This window comes from Ctenocephalides felis, unplaced genomic scaffold, assembly GCF_003426905.1.
Source record: "Ctenocephalides felis isolate EL2017-DRISC unplaced genomic scaffold, ASM342690v1 CF-g0.4_SCAFFOLD_03572, whole genome shotgun sequence".
In the NCBI taxonomy this organism is placed as follows: Eukaryota; Metazoa; Arthropoda; class Insecta; order Siphonaptera; family Pulicidae; genus Ctenocephalides; species Ctenocephalides felis.
This window is the reverse complement of record NW_020539726.1, coordinates 13,292,432-13,313,383: the sequence shown is the minus strand read 5'-3', so window position 1 is coordinate 13,313,383 and position 20,952 is coordinate 13,292,432. Positions and strand designations below refer to the sequence as shown.

At 29.7% G+C, this 20,952-nt stretch overlaps 4 protein-coding genes across 4 annotated transcripts; 1 reads left to right on the top strand and 3 right to left on the bottom strand.

Annotated features, from left to right (window-relative positions):
- Positions 1-1,940: 1,940 nt before the first annotated feature.
- Positions 1,941-2,991, bottom strand: LOC113388101 (hypodermin-A-like). The gene is made up of 2 exons (XM_026625507.1): positions 2,866-2,991; positions 1,941-2,086 (listed from the first exon to the last, which is right to left on the bottom strand). Exons 1-2 carry the CDS (start codon positions 2,918-2,920, stop codon positions 1,941-1,943), a joined length of 201 nt encoding a protein of 66 aa, XP_026481292.1. The 5' UTR covers positions 2,921-2,991.
- A 169-nt stretch (positions 2,992-3,160) lies between these two features.
- LOC113388100 (trypsin-7-like) lies at positions 3,161-6,274 on the bottom strand. Its single transcript, XM_026625506.1, has 3 exons — positions 6,068-6,274; positions 4,015-4,121; positions 3,161-3,350 (listed from the first exon to the last, which is right to left on the bottom strand). Exons 1-3 carry the CDS (start codon positions 6,272-6,274, stop codon positions 3,161-3,163), a joined length of 504 nt encoding a protein of 167 aa, XP_026481291.1.
- Positions 6,275-11,573: 5,299 nt separating this feature from the next.
- LOC113388099 lies at positions 11,574-13,361 on the top strand. Its single transcript, XM_026625505.1, has one exon. It carries the CDS (start codon positions 11,574-11,576, stop codon positions 13,359-13,361), a length of 1,788 nt encoding a protein of 595 aa, XP_026481290.1.
- A 5,697-nt stretch (positions 13,362-19,058) lies between these two features.
- Positions 19,059-20,253, bottom strand: LOC113388097 (mite allergen Der p 3-like). The gene is made up of 5 exons (XM_026625504.1): positions 20,238-20,253; positions 19,862-20,033; positions 19,527-19,788; positions 19,346-19,452; positions 19,059-19,263 (listed from the first exon to the last, which is right to left on the bottom strand). Exons 1-5 carry the CDS (start codon positions 20,251-20,253, stop codon positions 19,059-19,061), a joined length of 762 nt encoding a protein of 253 aa, XP_026481289.1.
- Between the last annotated feature and the right edge of the window lie 699 nt (positions 20,254-20,952).

Sequence of the window (20,952 nt, the reverse complement as noted above, 5' to 3'; positions counted from 1 at the left end):
TTTTATTGGCATTTGTTTCGCTGTTAGAAAAAGAATGATACAAGATTAAAAAGAAAAACCAGCGGTGAATGGTATTGTGCCTTAAAGCAAATTGAGTCAATAATCAATAACAATTAATCAATGATTAATAACAATTGTTTTAAATATTTTCGAATTATTGTTATAAAAATCGTAATTCGTATTCAAAGATCTAATATAATGAAGGTGCGTATATTTGGGAAATAGACTGTATATATTATGTTTACAAGACGATCTCATTTTATACATCTAATTTTTATTATATAAACATTCTGAAATTTAATTGAATAATTAGGGGAAAGCCCCGAGTTTAAAACAACCTGCATTGAACACACGTGTATGTTTGACTAACATTTCTAGATATTGCAAAAAAATCACTATTTATCCACTCTTTTGGCTGGGCCCTCAGCTGGAGCACTCATCATAAGATTTTCATTCTTTGACTGGGAAATACGAAAAATGAGGGTATAGTGACCGTTAGCACTCATACAGAACAAAATTAAACTAGTGGAGCGCATGGCATCGTGCATTAAGGCAAATTGCTGGAACTTTCCGTAATACAAATTATTTTTTTTAAAAAAGATTAACATTTTTGAAAAAAAAAATACTCTGAAATAATTAGATTTTTGAGAAACTATAAATTTTTGACAAAGATTTACTTTTTTTTTGATAAAAAAAGACTTGTTGAAGAAAAATATATTTTGAATTATTTTGGAAATTCTGAACTTTTTTTCAAAGCTATCGTACTGCTTTAACTGCATAGAGACGAAATATCGAAGCGCGTAAGCGCCGGAACCCATAAGAATGTAAACAAAATTTATATATTGTTAAAATCTCTATAAAATATCTGATAATTTGAGGTGCATATATCTAATGATCATTTTTGACCGCCAAATGGCATTTTTTTTTTACTTTTTTTACTGGATCTCCAAAACCGCTGAACCTGCCTTCGTGAAAATTAGATCAGTTCTTCATCTTGTTAACGCAAGTAAAGTATTTTTTTGATTTATTCAAATCGCACGCTCCGTTCTCTTAAAAACTGAGTTACCCTTTTTGGCACTTTTTGTCCCATATCTTCGGAACGGCTGGACCTGCCTTCGCCAAAAACTAATCAGCGCGTCTCCTTGTCAATACAAATCGAATGTTTCTTGAATATTTATATTTTGAAATGAAAAAAATTATACTCGCTTAAGTAATACGAGTTAAATAGTGTCCGGCGCTAGGTGCCGTCCGGCGCTAGGTGCCGTCCGGCGTTACGGGACTTCCCTCTAAATTTGTTTCAGCTATATAAGAAACTTCTTAAAATCTCTAAATTTTTTGAATAACTTTGTATATGTGAAAAATTTCAAAAACTTTTTAGATATTTTTAAAAAGAAATGATAGCAAACATTTTTTTTTTTATTTTGGATATTTTACCAGAAACTAATCATTTCTTCACACCGTCACCACAAGTAATATGTTTTCTGAATCATTCTAATCGGATGCTCCATTCTCTCAAAGAGTGATATTTACGAATTTCCGATAATGAACAAAGTTATTGTTTATTGAGTTTTACATTTTTTTACGATTTTTAAGCTATAAATTTTTAAGGTTAAATAAAAAAATCTTAAACATTAAGAATAATGTTAATAACATTTTTCAGGTGAGCAGCGTCAAATACTTCCAGAGAGCATTGGATGTCGATATAAGGTAATTATTTGCACTATACTTTTTTGATTTAGAACGCTCATTATTGATGTATTATGTTGTATTATTGTTGTATTAATGTTTACATTATTTATCCATAATTTCATAAATTTAATGCAAATAATCATAATTTTATGAAAAAAAAAATCTGAATATTTTTAATGAAGTCATTTTTATATGTATCACCATTGCATATATAATCGGGATTATAAATGAAATAATAGAAGAAAATATACTTACTTTTCAATGCAATGTGCAGCTGTTAAAATCCAATTTTTGTCAATAATTACTCCACCACAATAATGATTTCCGAATAATAAAAGTGATACCTGCCAGCCATGTTGCGCTATATTAGCTTCTTCTCCACCAACAATTCGGTTCTCTGCTTAAGATTTATACAGTAAAAATTTATTTGAAATATTCCTACATACAAATCTATATATGAATACTCATAGATTTTTAGCGCTGATGGTCGTATCATCCTTCGAAAATTTCTAAAAAAAACTCACACTTTTTTTCTACTTACAAATTAATATGTGTTGGCTACAATGATTATTTGCAGATTGTATAAATTTAGAAGTTAAAGTAATAAACTTCAAATGAATATTACATATATTTTTTTATTAATTTTCTTTTTCTTTTAACAAACTTCATTCTGTAAGTCAAATGAGTCGCGTATTGTTTTACTAAAATTGATTTTATAAATTCAATTATTTTATCAAAAAATACATTATAATCATAGACCATTGTCACTTAAATAGAGTTTTTCAAATTAAATAAGTAATTATATGGTTTTATCCTATTTGAATTTAAATTATGATTTGAATTTGTATTAAAATTTTATAACGTTTGATTTGTGGAGATATAAAAGAAAGTGAAAATTCATGCAACTGAATAGAAGATACTAGTTAGGATTTTATTTAGTGGCACATCATTAGCGCCATTTTTAAAAATATTTTATTATTTATTATTTAAAACGTCTCTGAAAAATCCAAAAAAACTAATTTACAAACGAACTCAAAATTTACACAAATTTAAAATTAATTCGAAAACTCAGCATTAAGCTCATAGAGGCATATCATATCATTTATAGATTTCTTATTATTTAGTTTTATTGCATCGATAGTAAAATATCAATTATATTGTTAATTCATTACGTACCTTTACAGACGATCAAGGGAAATAAAAATGAAACTAGTATCAATAATTTCTGCATTTTATTCTGATTTTCACATATCACTCAATTACATGTCTGCGACTATAGACGTATTTTATAAATGAAAGAATATGGTTTGAATCCACTTTAGATAAGGAAATCAACGGAAATGATATGTTGAGATGTTGCTTACTGATACGAAATACGAGTCTATAGATTAGACTGATTACTTTATAATTGCAAATTGTGTTCATGAGAAATCCTGTTAACTACACTTTATCAACGTTTTAATATTTAGTTTTATACATGAGCAATTCTATTTATGAACTCTCTTATTTGTGGTGAAGCAATTCTTGTATAAACTCCAGGTAGTTGGCCACATCCTGATCCAAAAGATACGATTCCGACTAATATTTCATCTTCTGTTACTAATGGCCCTCCACTGTCACCTTGGCAAGAATCTTTACCTCGAACACCAGCACATACCATACTAATAAAGAAGTTTTGTTCAGAAAAAATTAACATGTTTACGAAATACGACATATTCACATTTCAATACTAATGTAGCAATATTTGTAATTGAAATAGAGTAACTAGGTAATTCACATTTTTGGTTGACATGCAGGAAAATTTATATAAAAGTCCTGAAGGGTGGTCTTTAATATGGATATTTTGTATTTGTATTTGCTTGCAGGGGCTTAAATGCTTCCAAATTAATAGAAAAAAGATTCTCTAAATTTTAAGCTTTTAATATTAGCTTTAAGATAGTTCGCATTCCAACCAAAGTTTCTTATAGAAAAAAGGGTAAGATTCCATTTCTTTCGTAGAATTTAATAACTTAGCGACCAGTGAATCAAAACGAATAAAAGAATAACATTGCTATTTGCTTATTTTGATTATAAATAAAAAAACAGCAAAAATGTGATGTATTTTATGGCATAAGTATTTACTTACGAAGAAAAGCCAAGAAACTTTAGTTGGACTGCGGACTATCTAGAGTTAATATTAAGAGCTAAAAATTTCAGATTTTTTTTCTAAATTAATTTGGAAGCATTGGAGCCTCTGGGAGCAAAGAAATTCGAAAATATTCATATATATATATATATATATATATATAATTATTTATTGTGTGTTATTTACAATTTCAATCTTACTTGCTCGTAATAATATCATCATTTGCATCATAGAGTTTTCGACATTTTTGTTGATCTACAATTGGAACTGTAACTTTTCTCAGCTTATTTGTACCGGTGCCATGATGCTGAAAATAATGTAAAACTTTCACAAATTTCATTCTTAAAATAACAAATTATTAACTAACGATATATAAATGTATATGAAACTTATTGATATGATTCAAATGTGTATTTTAGTTCGTTTCAAATATTACTAGATGTATATTTTATGTTGTTTAATATCACATTATAAGTGAAGATCAATCAAATCAAGGTAACTCTGATATTGCTATCGATCAAACAGATAGAATACTATAAATGTTTAAAAACAATATAAAATTGACTATTAATGCCAGTGTCTAGCAAAACATCTAACATATAAATAAAAAATAAAATTTACATTAGTTATAACATTAAAAATTTAATTTATGTTAAGAAATCATTTATTTTAAGGAAAGACAAAAAGCGTACATATATTATTTTGTATTTAGTAACGAGTTCATTTTGTAAAGATTAATAAATTTAATATGATAGTTAATATGATATAGATGTTGATAACTGTTAATAAATTTCTGGTGTACAACATCATGTATATAGTAGATATTTTATACACAATTATTGCTGGCTATATTGTTACGAATTTACTTATATTTATAAAATGTACTCGTTCGTAGGAAAGTGGCTAGAACGACTAGAACTAAATCAGAGGATTCATCACGGTTCAAACAGCCTGTTGTTAAGTGACTACGGTTTTCACTTAATATATAACATTTTTTTAAATTGAGAATAGTCCCTAATCAGCATTGCTGCATCAATAAATATTCACCGAATTACAGAAATTGTAATAATAATTCAGCACACAGAGATAGGACAGTTGTTTGGGTTTCCATCTGTAAAACCGGCTAGTATTGAAAATAGTATTAAGTCAAATTAGTGCAACAGCCTATAGGACCTTTAAGTTCTGATCAATATTCAAAATATAAAAGTAATATAGAAAATATTTACAAATAACTAACTCAAACAATAATTAACGAAATGATACATGAGTAGTATGTTTTTAGTTAATTGTAACAAAAGTTTATAACAATTATTTAAATAATAACCTAATTTAATTTTAAGCATTATTTACTAAAATTTTCTGTTACTCAGGATCCTGATGTATGTAACCCCCATGTATGTAACCCCCACAGGTAATTACAGGTACTTTAGCGGACGATTGGAGTGTTGAAGTAAGCCCTTCGTAATGTGGTTGCAAGGCTAGAATATAGTATTTGGCAGCCATTGCATACCCCAAGAAGGGGGCTTCAACCCCAATTGTCACAATATGACATTTTCACAATATACATCTCATTCTAATTTGGAACCAGAACCTAAAACTATTGTCCCCATATTATAACCCATTTTCCAAACTTAATGTTACAGTTTATCACTTATAACTTTCAGTTTCTAATTCTTATTATTTAAAATGATCGAAATCACATTACACGTGGAACACCATGAGGAACTCATATAATTACTAACTAATAGTTTTATTTCTTGTTGATATGTCCAACAATCTATGAGATTATCAGCCAGGAGTGGGAAAATAGAAATTTTCGAATAATGCATTCGTGGGTGTTCTATGGCATAAATGTTAAGCACACTGCCTTATGTAGACAAAGTCGTGAGGTCACATTGTCCCCGATGTGGACAATGTGCAGCGGCTATGTCCATTTTTACTTAAAAATATAGATCAAAACATATTTCATATTAAAACTAACCCATTTTGGGCACTGCGGTTTGAAATGGCAATGGGTAATCTCTCACACTACTTTTCCCTGAATCGAGGTAGAGCTCAACTCAGCTCACGGAACTGCCCTAGAACAGTACTATTCAATATTGTTTCATTAATGCAGTTAACCCATACACGCCCATAGCAATGTGTTAAATAATTTCAATAATCACAGAGTTCAGCTTAGTTAATTTTCCTTCATAATTTGTTGAGAGATGACATTACCTTGAATTTTAAAAATAAAATTTATTTTTTATTTACCTCTAAGGTGCCCCATCCGGTGGCTGTCACTAAAGTGCCGCTCGATGGATTACCTCCTGAATTCACTAATTTCACCTCGCGCAAGGATTTCCCATTCAGTGAAAATTGTTTTTCAACTCGCACCAGAGCCACATCATTATCAGTATTATATGCATTGTAATGTGGGTGTCTCACTGCTTCTATTACCGAGTAAATCTCACCACCCATGTCATGTCGATTAGAACCTGCTCGAATTGTGTAGTCTTTTCCAGAATATGTGTAACTGCGGAATAAATTACGTACGCACACGCATATTAATATATTTTTGATTAGATACCTATATACGAGGTCTGTTCAAAAAGTACCCGGAATTACTAATAATTAAATTTCGCGGGTCTGGAGTGTCTGATTGTCAAAAATTTTTTTTTATTGTGTTGGTATACATGCCCCTAAAGTATGATGAAATTTTCAGCTATATTCACTGTTTACTTTGTCTGTGGTAGTCGCTAAGGTTCGACGTGTTTTTCTGAGCTCGGCGATTTTTACAATGGAAGAATTGAAATTTGCAAAGAATTTGTATTAAATTTTGCGTAAAAAATGAAATAAAGTGTTGCAAAGTGCAAAAATTCACCAGATATGGCTCCGTGTGACTTTTTCCTATTCCCAAAGTTGAAGAGACCCATGAAAAGACGGCGGTTTTCCTCGATTGAAGAAAATCGCTAAGAGTGCTCAAGGACATATCAAAAAGTGAATATCAAGGGTGCTTCGAAAATTGGAAAAAACGCTGGCATAAGTGTATTATATCTGGGGGGGACTACTTTGAAGGGGACCACATTAATGTAGACGAATAAATAAATATTTTTTTGAAAAAAACGAAAATTCCGGAAACTTTTTGAACAGACCTCGTATATATATATATATATATATATATTGAATGGTAGAGTCTTGGATTCGTGTATATTTTTTGTAGAGTTTCGAACAAGAATCCAAAAATAATACAAAATAAAAAAACAAGAAAAGTTTTTAATAAACAATTTCTTTATTTAATTATTTGTTTACTGTCAACGTTTCGGAACTAGGTACGTTCCATCTTCAGGACATCTGTCAAGAAACATGATCTTGATAAGATTTAAGCAAACAATATGTTTAAGAATATTAAGAAAATAGATTTTTCTTAAATAATAAATTAATTGTAACAAATAATAATGTACAGAAATATGATAATATGATCAAAATGAAAATGATAAAAATAAATGAGTGGATTATTAGAACAGGATATTAAAAATGATAGAAATTTTTTGAAAGTTATGGAAAAATTTTTTAAGAAAGGATTAATGATAAAATTGAATTAATTACCTGTATGTTTGAATATACGTTAGCACTTTTTCACTAAACAAGAATTTTTGACAAAAAATGAATTTGTGAGTTATTTTTCCGCCGAATAGTTAACTTTTGTAAATCAAAATTACTAAAAGTGTTGTCTTTTTAAAATTATTATTTGAAAACAAATAATATTGTATTCGAAGTTATACTATTGGCTTTTGGAAGCGAACTAAACTGTATTTGATGGATTCATATGTAACACGTGTAAACACTTGAAACGAGAACTGTGAGATTGTATGTGTGTGTTTTTTTCTCATGTTAGGGTGTAAATACTTAAATTATTGAACTTAAAATGAAGTCGATATTAATTGTTTGTCAAAAAGTGTAAAAAATTTAAATATGAATCATGTAATAGGTTGTGATCTGATCTAATGTTGACACTGTTAGAAACATTCAAGAGAATAAGACAACTCTCCGCGAATAATCTCCTAAAAAATGCAACTTTCATGATATAAAATCTTTGGAGTGAAATTAAATGAATGGGCGTTTTCTATAGAGTGTTGTACTAGGGTACTTTTGAAATTTTTTTGTTTATGGTGGACCACACTTAGTTCATGTTGTCTCATTACTTCTTGTTCGAAACTCTACAAAAAATATATATATATATGTATATATATATATATATATATATATATATATATGTAAACGCCCGGCGCAATGTTTATTAACAATAATTAACTTCACTACACACGGACACTTAATTACCTCGAAGGACCAGATATAATTTATTATTAAAAAGGCTAGATCAGACCTGAAATTATATGTAAGTTAAATAAGTTGGTTAGTTAATAATAGTATTTATTTGTATGATGTTCACGGTTCAAGTTATGCGTACAGAATGGATAATTTCTTATAACTATCTTAGTACCTAGAGTAGGGTAGGAAATTATTTTATTACAGATTAGAGGGAGTTCAGTATATAGGTAGAGGGAGATGGTTAAATAAAATTTGTGAGGCTCGAACATGCCGGCCCGATTTGAAAAAACAATGGGAAATTAATTTACATGATTTTTCAACATTGCTTCATATAGTTATGGTGTTATAGTAAAGTTACAATATAAATGTATAAAGATTAATTAGTTATAATGATATGTAAAAATGATTGATTTTATTATCAATTAAATTCTAGTAATGATTAAAGTCTTGTGATAGCACAGTTTATGAATTCACGATTGATTATAATGTCTATTGGTAACACTCACAGGTTTGGTGTTTAAAGTCTCAAGATAAAATAGTTTATGCATTGATTTGTATGATATGGTATATATCCCTGTTAGTTATTAGTACACAAAGTTTTGTTGTTGCACAATTCATCACACTGTTTGTTTTATTGGTCACAACACACACAGTACCTTCCTTCCCCTGGATAGTTTGCTGGAACGCGTCTCAAGTGCCAGTTCAAGGGTTGAAAGAATCTAATTAGATATAATAATTGCATATGCAATCATGATCTCGTTGCATGTTTCCAAAAGGTTGATTCCTGCAGTTGTGGATCCGGAGGTGTCTCTTGACAGGTATTTTAAGCAATAGTGGGTTAGGTATAAAGGTTAAAGAATTTCCAATTATGAAAAACTATACCGCGAAAAATAATATGCGTTTCCTTAAAATTCAAACTAAAAACGATTAAAGAATAAATAGAGTGTACAATTATAGCAAAATGGCAATAGGATAACCGTCCTGTGTATTATTGTCATGGCTATATTGACCTGCAGACCGATGCATTATACCGAACTGTGCAAGTCCGTCATTTTTGTCATAGGGCACATGCGAATTGTGTTACAGGAGATACTATAATTATTCTTCGTATTATGAGAATAATTAAAGTTTATATTGATTTATAAAAAGAATTACATAAAAAAAATTAATATTATTGAAAATAAGTAGAAAAAAATATAACTTATTAGACGTTTTCTTGCCGTTTCTAGTCCTTACTATTTGCCCCGTTAGATACAACAACCAGCTCCAGACTCCAAAAACAACTGTTACAACAAGCCCCTCGTTCTTCCACATATTATAAAAATCTAAATATTAGTTCACAAATTTTTATATTAATACTCTTTCAGCTGATTAGAATTATACAGAAATGTATAGAAGCATATAAATTACTCAAGACTCAATTGCGCATTTTTTATTTAAATTCCAAATCTGGCAAATAATAATTAAGAGCAGTGTCAAGAGAAGAATATAATATGAAAATAATTGTAATGATAAAATACTTAGGGTAGGCAAATGTTTAAATAATTTGGAATAAAAATTAGAAAAAATATAAAAAAAGAAAAAATAATTGTGACTGTTTAAAGAAAAGTTATATCAGATATTACCAGTAGACATTTTATTATCAAAAGATTGTTCGATATCGAAATTGGCAAATTCACACGTATCGTAGAAACTTTGGGCTTTTAAAAGTTTGACGATAGTAGCGGAAAGTCCCGTAACGCCGGACGGCAGCAAGCACCGGACACTCTATTTAACACGTATTATTTAAGCGAGTATAAATCTTTTCATTTCAAAATATAGATGCAAGGGGCATGGGGGGCACACAGGTACAGGATCACGCGCCAAGCCTCGCCTGTGACGCACACGGCCACGGCGAGATCAACCCTTTCCTGTTTAGACGCAAAATCACGGTTTCACCTAAATGTCAATGGAGGTAATCTTAGCATATTTATGCATTTACATTTGAGTGGTATGCAAAGATAAAAGTTGTACTCGATCGTTATCCGTAAAATGGTAGAATATTATTAGATGGCAATATTTAATCAATTTTAGTAGGTGCCACCAAATGAACGAAAATGCCTGTCCTTTAGCACCGGACAGTAAGTTGTCCCTTGGTGCCGGAGAGTAAACATATTGATATTTCTTGTGAGAATTTACGTAATTTATTTCAATTATTTAATTTTGTTCTGTATGAGTGCTAACGGTCACTACATACCCCTATTTTTCGTATTTCCTAGTCAAAGAATGAAAATCTTATGGTGAATGCACCAGCTGAGATCGTCAGTATGGCCCAGCCAAAGGGTGGATAAATAGTGATTTTTTTTTGCGATAGCTAAAAATATTCGTCAAAGACACATGTGCAGACATTTCAAAGTGTGGAGATGGCTACATATGTGATCAATGCAGGTTATTTTGAAATGTCCGGTACTAGGTGCCACTTTTTAAAATCATATTTTTTTATACCAAAGTTTGATTGATAGTATTAATTATTTTTTAGCAAAGATTGCGGCTTTTTTAATTTAGTTTGATTTCTAACTTTGTTATCTAACATAAATCATAATTTAATAAATATTTCGTAAAATATTTTTTTGATTTATTTATAAATAACCTTAGGTGCCCGCCACTAGGGGACTTCCCCCTATAGTATTGTGAAGTTGACGATCACTCACGTGTGGTGGGAGTAGATTAAAAATGCAAACTAAGAAAAAAATGTTCTTAATGTTGTGTACTACACGCCAATTATATTTAAATTTAATACAAATATTATTCCTAATTTTGATGAATCCTACAAGAAATTTGTAGTTCTTTTGTAATATAAAGTGATTTGCTTAGTTAATTTCTCAATAGACATAATGCCTATTTTTCATTGTTTTTGTAACCATATTTGAGATAGTATCGGAATCCAGTAGACGATTAATTTCATTCGCAGAATTTATAAATAATATGTTTCGTAAAGATTTGTAAGGATTGAACTGAGGCAAATTATAATACATGGTTTTCGTTTCACGAAAGATAGCATCACGCATGTATATAATGACCTACTGATAATTAAGATCATGTTGATTTTATATTCACTTCTACCTTTATATTTAATTTGTATATCACGTTAATATTTGTTCAGTTCAAACACGTGCAAGTTCATTAGGTGTTATAAAATATTATTCTTATAAATTTATTCATTATTATTAATAACTATATAATAAAACAATAATTATATGTTATTATTTCGGAAATGTTCAAAACATATCAAATTAATTATTTGAATTTCACTACACTTCTAATATTGTCATTTTTATTTGCAACGTGCTATTCTTCTGATTTTGTGAAATATACAAAACTTGAACAGATACACAAAAGTCAGGCAGCTTGCGCAAATCAAATCGCACTAGAATATTTTGGTCGAGGTATGATCATTTACTCAGTATCAATGATAGCAAATCAAACATCATCTTTAAATTCCGTGGGACTGGACAGTCGTATTTTAAAAGGTATACATTCTAAACTACGATGGCAAGTTTTGACAAAATATGTTGCCTTGGATCATTCTCATTGGAAAATACATTTGGAACGCACTTCGGCGTACATATTACTAATACAATCACAAGAAGATTTTGAAGAAAACTTATTGCTTCTCCAAAACTTGCCAACATGGAACCCCGAAGCATATTTTATTATACTGTTTATTGATACTGATAATTTTCTAGATAATATAGTGATATACGTGATGCAAAAACTTTGGAGTTTATATGTGATCAATTGTGTGATACTGATGCCCGACGATTATGATATTCATACCTTTAATATTGTCACTTGGTTTCCTTATGAGAATGGAAGTTGCGGTGATGAATTGTTTAATTATACTGTTATAAATCATTGTGTGGATGGCAAAATGAAATACGAGGAAAATTTATTTCCGGTCAAAATACCCAATGATATGCTCGCATGCCCCATCAAAGTTATAGCGATCATTTGGCCGCCTTTTGTACTCCCAGTTAATGACTTCGAAGTAGAGGATGATGTGGACATACCATTCACTAATGGGTATGAAGTATTATTGTTGCAGGTCTTGGAAAAGTATTACAATTGCAGATTTGTGTTTCGATCGTTTTCAGTTCATGAAAACTGGGGAATTGTGAGTGATAATGGAACATGCACTGGAATGTACGAGTATCTTTATCAACGGAAAGCAGATATTGCAATTGGCGGAAATTTTCCTGAATCTTCTATTCATAAATACTTTGATTACTCAACACATTATCTTCAAGATCCGCAAGTATTTGTGTTACCATTGGCAGGTCTTGCACCTGGATGGATAAATTTTTATAATATTTTACCACCATTTGTGTTCCTTGCTTCTACAAGTGCTCTTGTTATTGCATCAGTATTATTTTTCCTATTAGCTAAACATAGTAATGATTATTCATTATTTAAAACTATGATTGGATCCATTTTGACTTTGTATTCACTTGCATTAACAAACTTTATGGGCAAATTTCCTAAATATTATGCCTTGAGAATGCTACTTGTATTTTGGTTCGGTTTGAATGTGAATTTGTATGCGATATTTCAAATTGGTCTCATTAATACCTACACATTTCCTTTACAAGAATATCAAATTTCAAGTGAAGACGAAATAGTGCAAAGCGGTCTTGCCGTAGTAGGTATTGATACTACATTATTCGTATTTTCACATAGCAACGATTCAAATTCTAAATATATTGTGGATCATTTTAAAGAACTACCAGCGAAACGGTCCTTGGAATATATTGCTGATTTTAAAAATGTGACAACTTTTACGAGCCAACTATTTCTATCCTATGTTTCGGAGGATTTATTACGTAAAGTTTATGTATCTAACGAACCCGTAATAACTTTCCCAATAGAAATGTTATATGTGAAAGGATTTCCTTTCAAGACTAATTTTGATCGTGTCATATCTACATGTGTTGCAGCGGGATTATTTGGAAAATGGAAATTACAAGTTCACGAATCAAACACCGTTAATGAAACTGAAATATTGGACGATGAGATTAAAATCAGAATAACATTGAGTGAAATTAGTGGAGCATTTGTGTTGTTAGTCATAGGCTATGTAATAGCTATAATTGTTTTTATAGTTGAAGTAAGTCATAGCAAAAGAATGAAAATGCAAAAATTGTCAAGAAGATTTATGCGCGTTAACCTGAGGAATTTTAAACACATAAATACAATATGAAGAGTGTGCTTCAGATATTATTTTCTAAAATCAGTAACTAATGTGTGTTCAAATTATCAATTCCGCCTGAATAATTATATGTCTTATTACTTAATTTTATGTTAGTTAATCAAAATTAATAATGACGACAATATTGATTCAATTACAATTACATTTTTATGTTACCTATCTATAAATAACGATGGCAAATTCTAATTTATGCAACAATATATAAATTTTAACAAAAACTGTATTTGAGCTAAGAATGTCTAATAGATATTTTTATAACTGAAGTTTATAAATGAATTTTGATAGTGTAATGGATTATGTGACAATAAATAACAAATGTAAATCTAAACAAAATTTTTATTATTTTGCGGCTTAGAAATATGTTTTAATATTAAAAGAATAATTTAAACCACAATAAAAGACAGAAGGTTTTCAATTTGTATTAGCGAATCTTGAATTTTTGTAAATAAATATCTTTGATATATCATTTATTATCTACTATCAAATTATTATATCCAATTATTCAAAATGTGTTTGATTTAAATTGAATGTTTAGGCATTATAAAACTGTGTAAATCACCATAAAACAATTAAAAGAAAACTGAAGTAATCCATTTATTTTTACAACAGGGTAAATTAACAATAATTTAATATTTTAATTGACAATAATCGTCCAAAATTGAAAATGTTTGAATATCTTTACGTTTCAGAAGTTACTGATCATTTTGGCATACCTTATTATTAGAAAAATTGGATGTGTGTTTATGTGCAGATACAATTTTTTCTCGACGAATTCGGGTCTACCGAACAACCGATTTGAATGAATTCTATTGATAATACGACGGGCTGATTAGTTTTTGGCAAAAGTTAGTTCAGTTGTTTCAGAGATACAAAGCAAAGAATGCAGAAAATAGAAATCCAGTTTTTGGGAGAACAGAAGTTCCGATTTGAATGATCCAAAAAAACATTTAATTTGCAATGATGGGGAGAATTTGTGATTAGGCAAATGCAAGTCTACTCGTTTTGGAAACACAGAGTTAAATGTGCAAAAATGATAGTTTTTGAGATAACTAAGCATCCGATTTGAATGATTTAAAAAACTTACTGCTTGTGTTGACGATTGCTTTTGGGAAAAGATTTTTTTTATTTTTTAATTCTAAAAAAATTTTTTTTTGAATATAGAAAATAATTCGAAGTTTAATTCGAATTTTAGCTAAAGTTCTAAACATCATTTATATACTTCAAATAAATAATTTTAACTTTGCAATTCAGTTTATATCATTTCCAAAAATATCAGATAGTGTCCTTCATTTTAAATCCGATTAATTAGGATTTGTTTATTTACAATTCCGTAAACATATATAAACGTCGTTGTCCGATTCATGAACTCTTACATTTTGCCTATAAAATAAAAACTAGTTGGTTTGGTATTTAGCCTTGAGGCAAGTTACATGAACTTTCAAAAATCAATAATTTTTATAATTGAACCAGTTTTTGTAGGACTCTAATAGTTTAGAATGTTCATTAAGACCAAGTACATCGTTATACCAAGTAAATCGACTAATTTTAATGTTAACAAACGTCAAAAATACTACTCATTTTCTTAATCTTTGATGAATTTTTAAAATTAAACTACATGTCGTAAGGCCGTGATATTTCAGTAAGTTCTATAAGACCAGGATATATATCGCCAAAAAAAGTTCCACGAGAATCGGCTTAATTTTTATTTTCAACATTTAATTACAAGAAAACGGCTCGGTAGATTTTCATCTAAAACTAATCAGTATCATTCCCAACTAATATCTTTCGAACAGTTTTTGATTTTTTAAAATCGGTTCGGTAGGATGAGCTTAAATGTGGTCGAAAAGTTTAACACTTTTTATCAAATGACAAAGAAACGGTTTGGCAGATCGTCGCACAAAACTGACAAATGATAGTCCTCATCAAAATACATCAAATAGCTATCAAATTTCTGAAATCGGTTCAGGCGTTTTTGAGAAAACGATGAAAGGTCTAATTTTGACAAATGCTAAAAAAACGATACCAATTTTTGCAAACTTTGACGAATTTTTAAAGTTAAACCAATTGTCGTAGGGCCGTAATATTTAAGTCAAAATATTACGGCCACATCAAAAAAATAATAATAAAAATCGTCGAAACAAATTTTTTTAACACTTTATTATAAGAAAACGGCCCGGCCTATCTCTACCAACAACTCATCAGCACGATTCCCAACCAATATCTTTCGAACGGTTTCTGAATTTTCAAGATCGATTCAGAACTGCGGGCTAAAACGTGGACGAAAAATTTTTTACTTTTCGTCGCGCAAAATTGATAAACGCTAGTCCTCATCGAGATACATCGAATGGCTTTTAAATTTTTAAAATCGGACTAGCCATTATTGAGAAAACGTCGATTAACGGCAAAAAATCTGTTCACACACACACACAAACACATACACACACACATACCTTTTCCAAATTTGGTCTCATTCGATTCAGAATGGCTAGAAACGTCGAGAAAACAAAATTAGCGAATCGGATTTTTTGATGAAAACATAAACTTCTCCTTCGTTACAATGAAAGTTACAGTATTTACAATAATCTATCTGAAAACATTTAATTTTTCTCGAATATTTTTAATATTTTATCACGTTATGGAAAGTTCCAGCAATTTGCCTTGAGACACGATGCCATACACTGCTACTTTATTTTACTTTCACGTGCAATATTTTATTATGTCCGGTTCTACATTAAAGAGTATTTTATTGATTTCTATATTATATATTCCTATTTTATAATTTCCTATAGTATTATACGCATAATTAAATTAGAAGATGTATAGATGTTGTTGCCAACTATTAATATTATGATTATTTGAATATAATAAAAATCCAAATAATACATTGCGAAATTGATAGTAATCGTTTTGATCTAATAATCATCTGATTAACAAAAGTCTTACGTGAGAATACAATGTCCTGCTGTAAGGACCCATTCCGGACTAATTATTGATCCTCCACAATAATGTGCACCATTTGCTTGCAAAGAAACTTGCCAACCATAGTCCGAAATATCAGCCTCTTCACCGCCAACAATACGATTATCTTCAAAAATATTTCTATTTAGTTCAACTTGCTATATATTACTTTTAATATTTTTATTGAGTTATTATTGATCTTTTAATTAATCTTCAAAATTATTTCAAAATTGAACTTACGCCTATGTCTAATATTTCTTGAATCAACAAGAGTTGTGAGTAATAGAACAAACAAAAAAATTAACATTTTATTTGTTCCACCTTGGTGGTAACCATGAAAATTGCCAATCATCATGAATTGCAAAATGGTACTGCTGTGTATTTATCAGTTCTAGGGCAATTATTCAATCAGTTGATAAATATGCAAAATAATATGTGCGCGTAATGAGTTTGAATAGAAACTTGAAAATACTTTTATTGTTGATAAATATTTTTGTTGTTGCCATAAAGATTTGAAATAAAGCACTAAAATGATATTTTAATGTCTTCATAAATCTCTATATAAATGAGTTTTTTTTAACTATTACCTTTAAAATATGAGAAAGCAATCAAAATTAGTTGTTCTGTAAGCTACTGTAAGCAATGCTTACTTTTAGATTAAATTAGACTAACGACCGCTATTGAAAAGCAAACTAATGATAGTCCTCAGTGAGTGATAGTCCTCCTCACTAATTGTGATCTTCCAACCGTTAAAAACAATTTTTACTTGAAAACATAATTGATGCTTCATCTTTTGTTAGAAATATTTCTTTCGGAGTTCCGCAGAGTTGTGTTCTTGGTCCCAGTTTTACATTATATGTACTGCCGATATACCTACAAATGCAGAAACCATGATTGCAACCAAATCTAAATCTAAATTACTGCTGAACTATTTACTTCCGGTAAATTTTTCATTTACCAGTGAAAACAATAGTATTTTACTGGTATCAGATGCGATGATCAAGTTATTGTAAGCAGCATGTTTTCTTATGACAAGTTTCCTGAAAGTCTCGATACGTGTAAATAAAATAATGAACTTAGAATAAGATTTTAGATTATTTATCAACTATTTATTTTGGAAATATAGTTTCTGCTTTCTTCTAAAAACTAATCCTACATTTGGCGATTGGTGAGACCATTTATTATACTCATACTATTTTGTAAATATGCTGTGAAGAATGTAATATTTGGAACGATGGGATAACTAGTAGATGTTTCCAGATTTAAAAAAAGTTAATAAATTATTTTCAGATGAGTATACAAGTTTGAATTGACTTTTGAATCAAAACGCTTTTTCGAACAATGAACAAGTTGGTCTATGAAATTCTTTGGTATTTGTTTAGAAAAGATAAAGTAATTTGAGAATAGATATTTAAAATAATGAAACATCGTTGAAACTCACGAAGAATAATCAGGAAAAATTAAGTCATTAAGATGAGGAACAAGATTAAATGAGTTTATAACAATATTAGGTCATAAAATTTAGACTGAACGGAGCAGAAGAATTCAGATAGTTGGCAAAGTGGTGAATTTAAATCGACAGCAATTGGACGTAGAGGAAAACCAGTTATGTGAAATTTGGGAAAGACGGTAAGGTTTAGAGGGTATGAGATTATAAGTTCTTAAATTAATCTACTGACAAAGATTTTGATTGGCACTCAAAACATATTAAAATTATTTTTGAAAACGTAATTCTTTTTTTTTTCAATTTTTATCATATGGATGAATGAAGCAGTATTTGTTTTTTATTAATATATATATATATATATATATATATATATATTTATATAATATCATATATATATATATATATATATATATATATATATATATGATTTAGTAGTTAATTTTGATGTTGGAATATATGAGTGAGTTCTTGAGGGCGATACATCAAACAAAGAAAAGGCAAAGATTTATAAAATAATCTTTAATTCCAAACGTTTCGATATTCAATTTAATGTCATAATCAGTGGATCTAAAAACAGTATGAAAAATAAGTATAACTGGGTAATTATAATATATGTGGATTGCACGAATTTCGAGACTAGGTTTGTCTCATCATCAGTGTGTTATAATTTAAAATTTAAAATATAGAAACCTAAATTAGCATTATGTGTTATCCATTGCAAGTCGTTCGATATACTGTCTTCTGCCCACCAACGATCGTTGGTGTCCGAATTCTCTATTAAATTTCAATGTCTATGTATATATGTATAAGTGTATGTGTAATAAGGTTGTATGTATGCGAGTATATGTAGGTGTTTTATATATATATATATATATATATATATATAAAAATATATATATATCACAGAATCAAGATGCTTGGAAGCAGAAGTTCGAAAAATACATGAAATAAAAAAAATGGGAAGGGAAATAGTGGTAATAGGATAAAGGGTAAGGGGATCATTTATTTGTAATGGCTTTCACATCATAGACCTGCCTTCGGACAGACTACCATTTATTATATATATATATATATATATATATATATATATATATATATATATGTATATATATATATATATACAAGTATATATTAAAGTTATTGGTCATATTATTTTTTTGTTTTCTAAGGAAGAATTTAAAAATTCAAACGTTTTATTGGCTGTGTGTCAAGCAAATTTATTAATGAATATTACACATTTCAATACAACACAAGATTGTTTAATAAGGAAACATTAGAACTTTTTAAATGTAGGTGTAGTTGCGTATGAAGTTTCTAATGCTTGGAGAAGCAGTTCGTGTGTACACACCCGGAGAATTTTTTTGGCCGCATCCATCGCCAAAAGATACAATTCCCACAAGAGTCTTGTTGCTGTTAACTAATGGTCCACCGCTGTCTCCTTGGCAGGCGTCTTTGGGCACGTCACCTTTGTACTCGGCACATATCATGCTATACAATTTATAAACAATTTGTGAACAAAAACGTTATAAACTTAAACGATCTCTCAAGCTAAAGTTAGAAAACTACTTACTTATCATTTATTGTATAACGATCTTCGTAAACTTTTTTGCATGTTGCCGTATCTATTATTGACACTGTGACTCCTTTAAGTGTCGGAGAAAGGTCTCCACTATTTTGCTGCAAAATTAATATTTATTCATATATCATTATTATTACCTTATCTTTATTACAACAAACTGCTTATCGTTTACCCGTAAATATCCCCATCCCGTTACGGTAACTTCTTCGCCTGCTGGTATGACGGTATCTTGTGGAATTAAACCAATCGAACGGATTGATCCTCCGTTTAAGGGCAAAGGAGATTTCAAAGAAACTAAGGCAGCATCGTTGTCAGGGCCTGGGGCGTAGTTCGGATGAATTATAAGAGATTCCAAGCTTATCACAGTTCCTCCACTATACAATTTGCTACTTCCGGCTCTGATTTTTACATAGCGAGAAAGAATCACGAAAGGTCTGCATGATAGACATGTAAAATTTAAAAATCTTATGCTAATTTTCTCAAATTTCAACTCATATTATAACACACCTCAGCCAACAGTGTCCAGCAGTTAATATCCAAATCGGGGTTAAAATCGTACCGCCGCAGAGATGTTCTTCAAATATTTGTATAGAAACTTGCCACCCATAATCCTCGATATTTACATCTTCACCTCCGATAATGCGATTTGTTAAAGAGTTCTGACAAAATTTAACCGATTCTAAAATATTAAAATTAAAACATTAGTTATTTAATTCAAAATGTGGTTTATAATGATTTTAATATGTAGCTTAGTGAGTTTCTTCAGATTTTAATATAGGTATCTATTTTTAACACTAACCATACCAAAGGCGGGTCAAATTACCTGTTTTGAAATTTCAATTAGAAATAGCATCTATGTGTTACGGTAAATGTGCACATTCACCGGTGAATGTGCACATTCCCCAAAACGCTAGGTGAATGTGGAGTTTTCAAACAATCAATTTAAAATAAAATAATGGTGTACGTGCGTACTTGGATCGGTCTCATGAACATCTCTATGGTCATCATGAATAGTTAATAGTTAATAGTTAATAGTTAATAGTTATGAGTAAATAGTGAATTAAGAATAGTTAGATAGGTAATAGTAAATAGTGAATAGTGATAACAGAATAGTTAATAGTAAATAGTGAATAGATAATAGCAAATAGTGAATAATAATATTCATTCACCGGTGAATGTGCACATTCGCCGAAGTATTCACATTTACCGTAACAGGGCAAAGCTTACGGTAAAATTTTAGTGAAAACACAAAAATATTTTTTTTTGGTAAATAGTTTTTTCCCCACAAACTGGTCAGGACAAGCTTTTTGAAGATATAAGTAATATTATAAAAGTAATGTAAAGTTTGTACCTATTGCATTTTCAGTTATAATTGTTGATCGTATTATGAACGATAAAAGATCAGTAAAAAGTGACCGCTAGGATTCAAAGAGAGTACTAAGATACAACTTGAGCTAATTCAGAGAAAAAACTAGTTGTTATGGCATGGCGCCTTAAGGAAAATCCTGGAACTAGCCGTACTGTAACAAAATATTTGAGAAATATTAAATGATTTCATATAGAATATTATAAATATTGTAACAATGTCTAATATACAT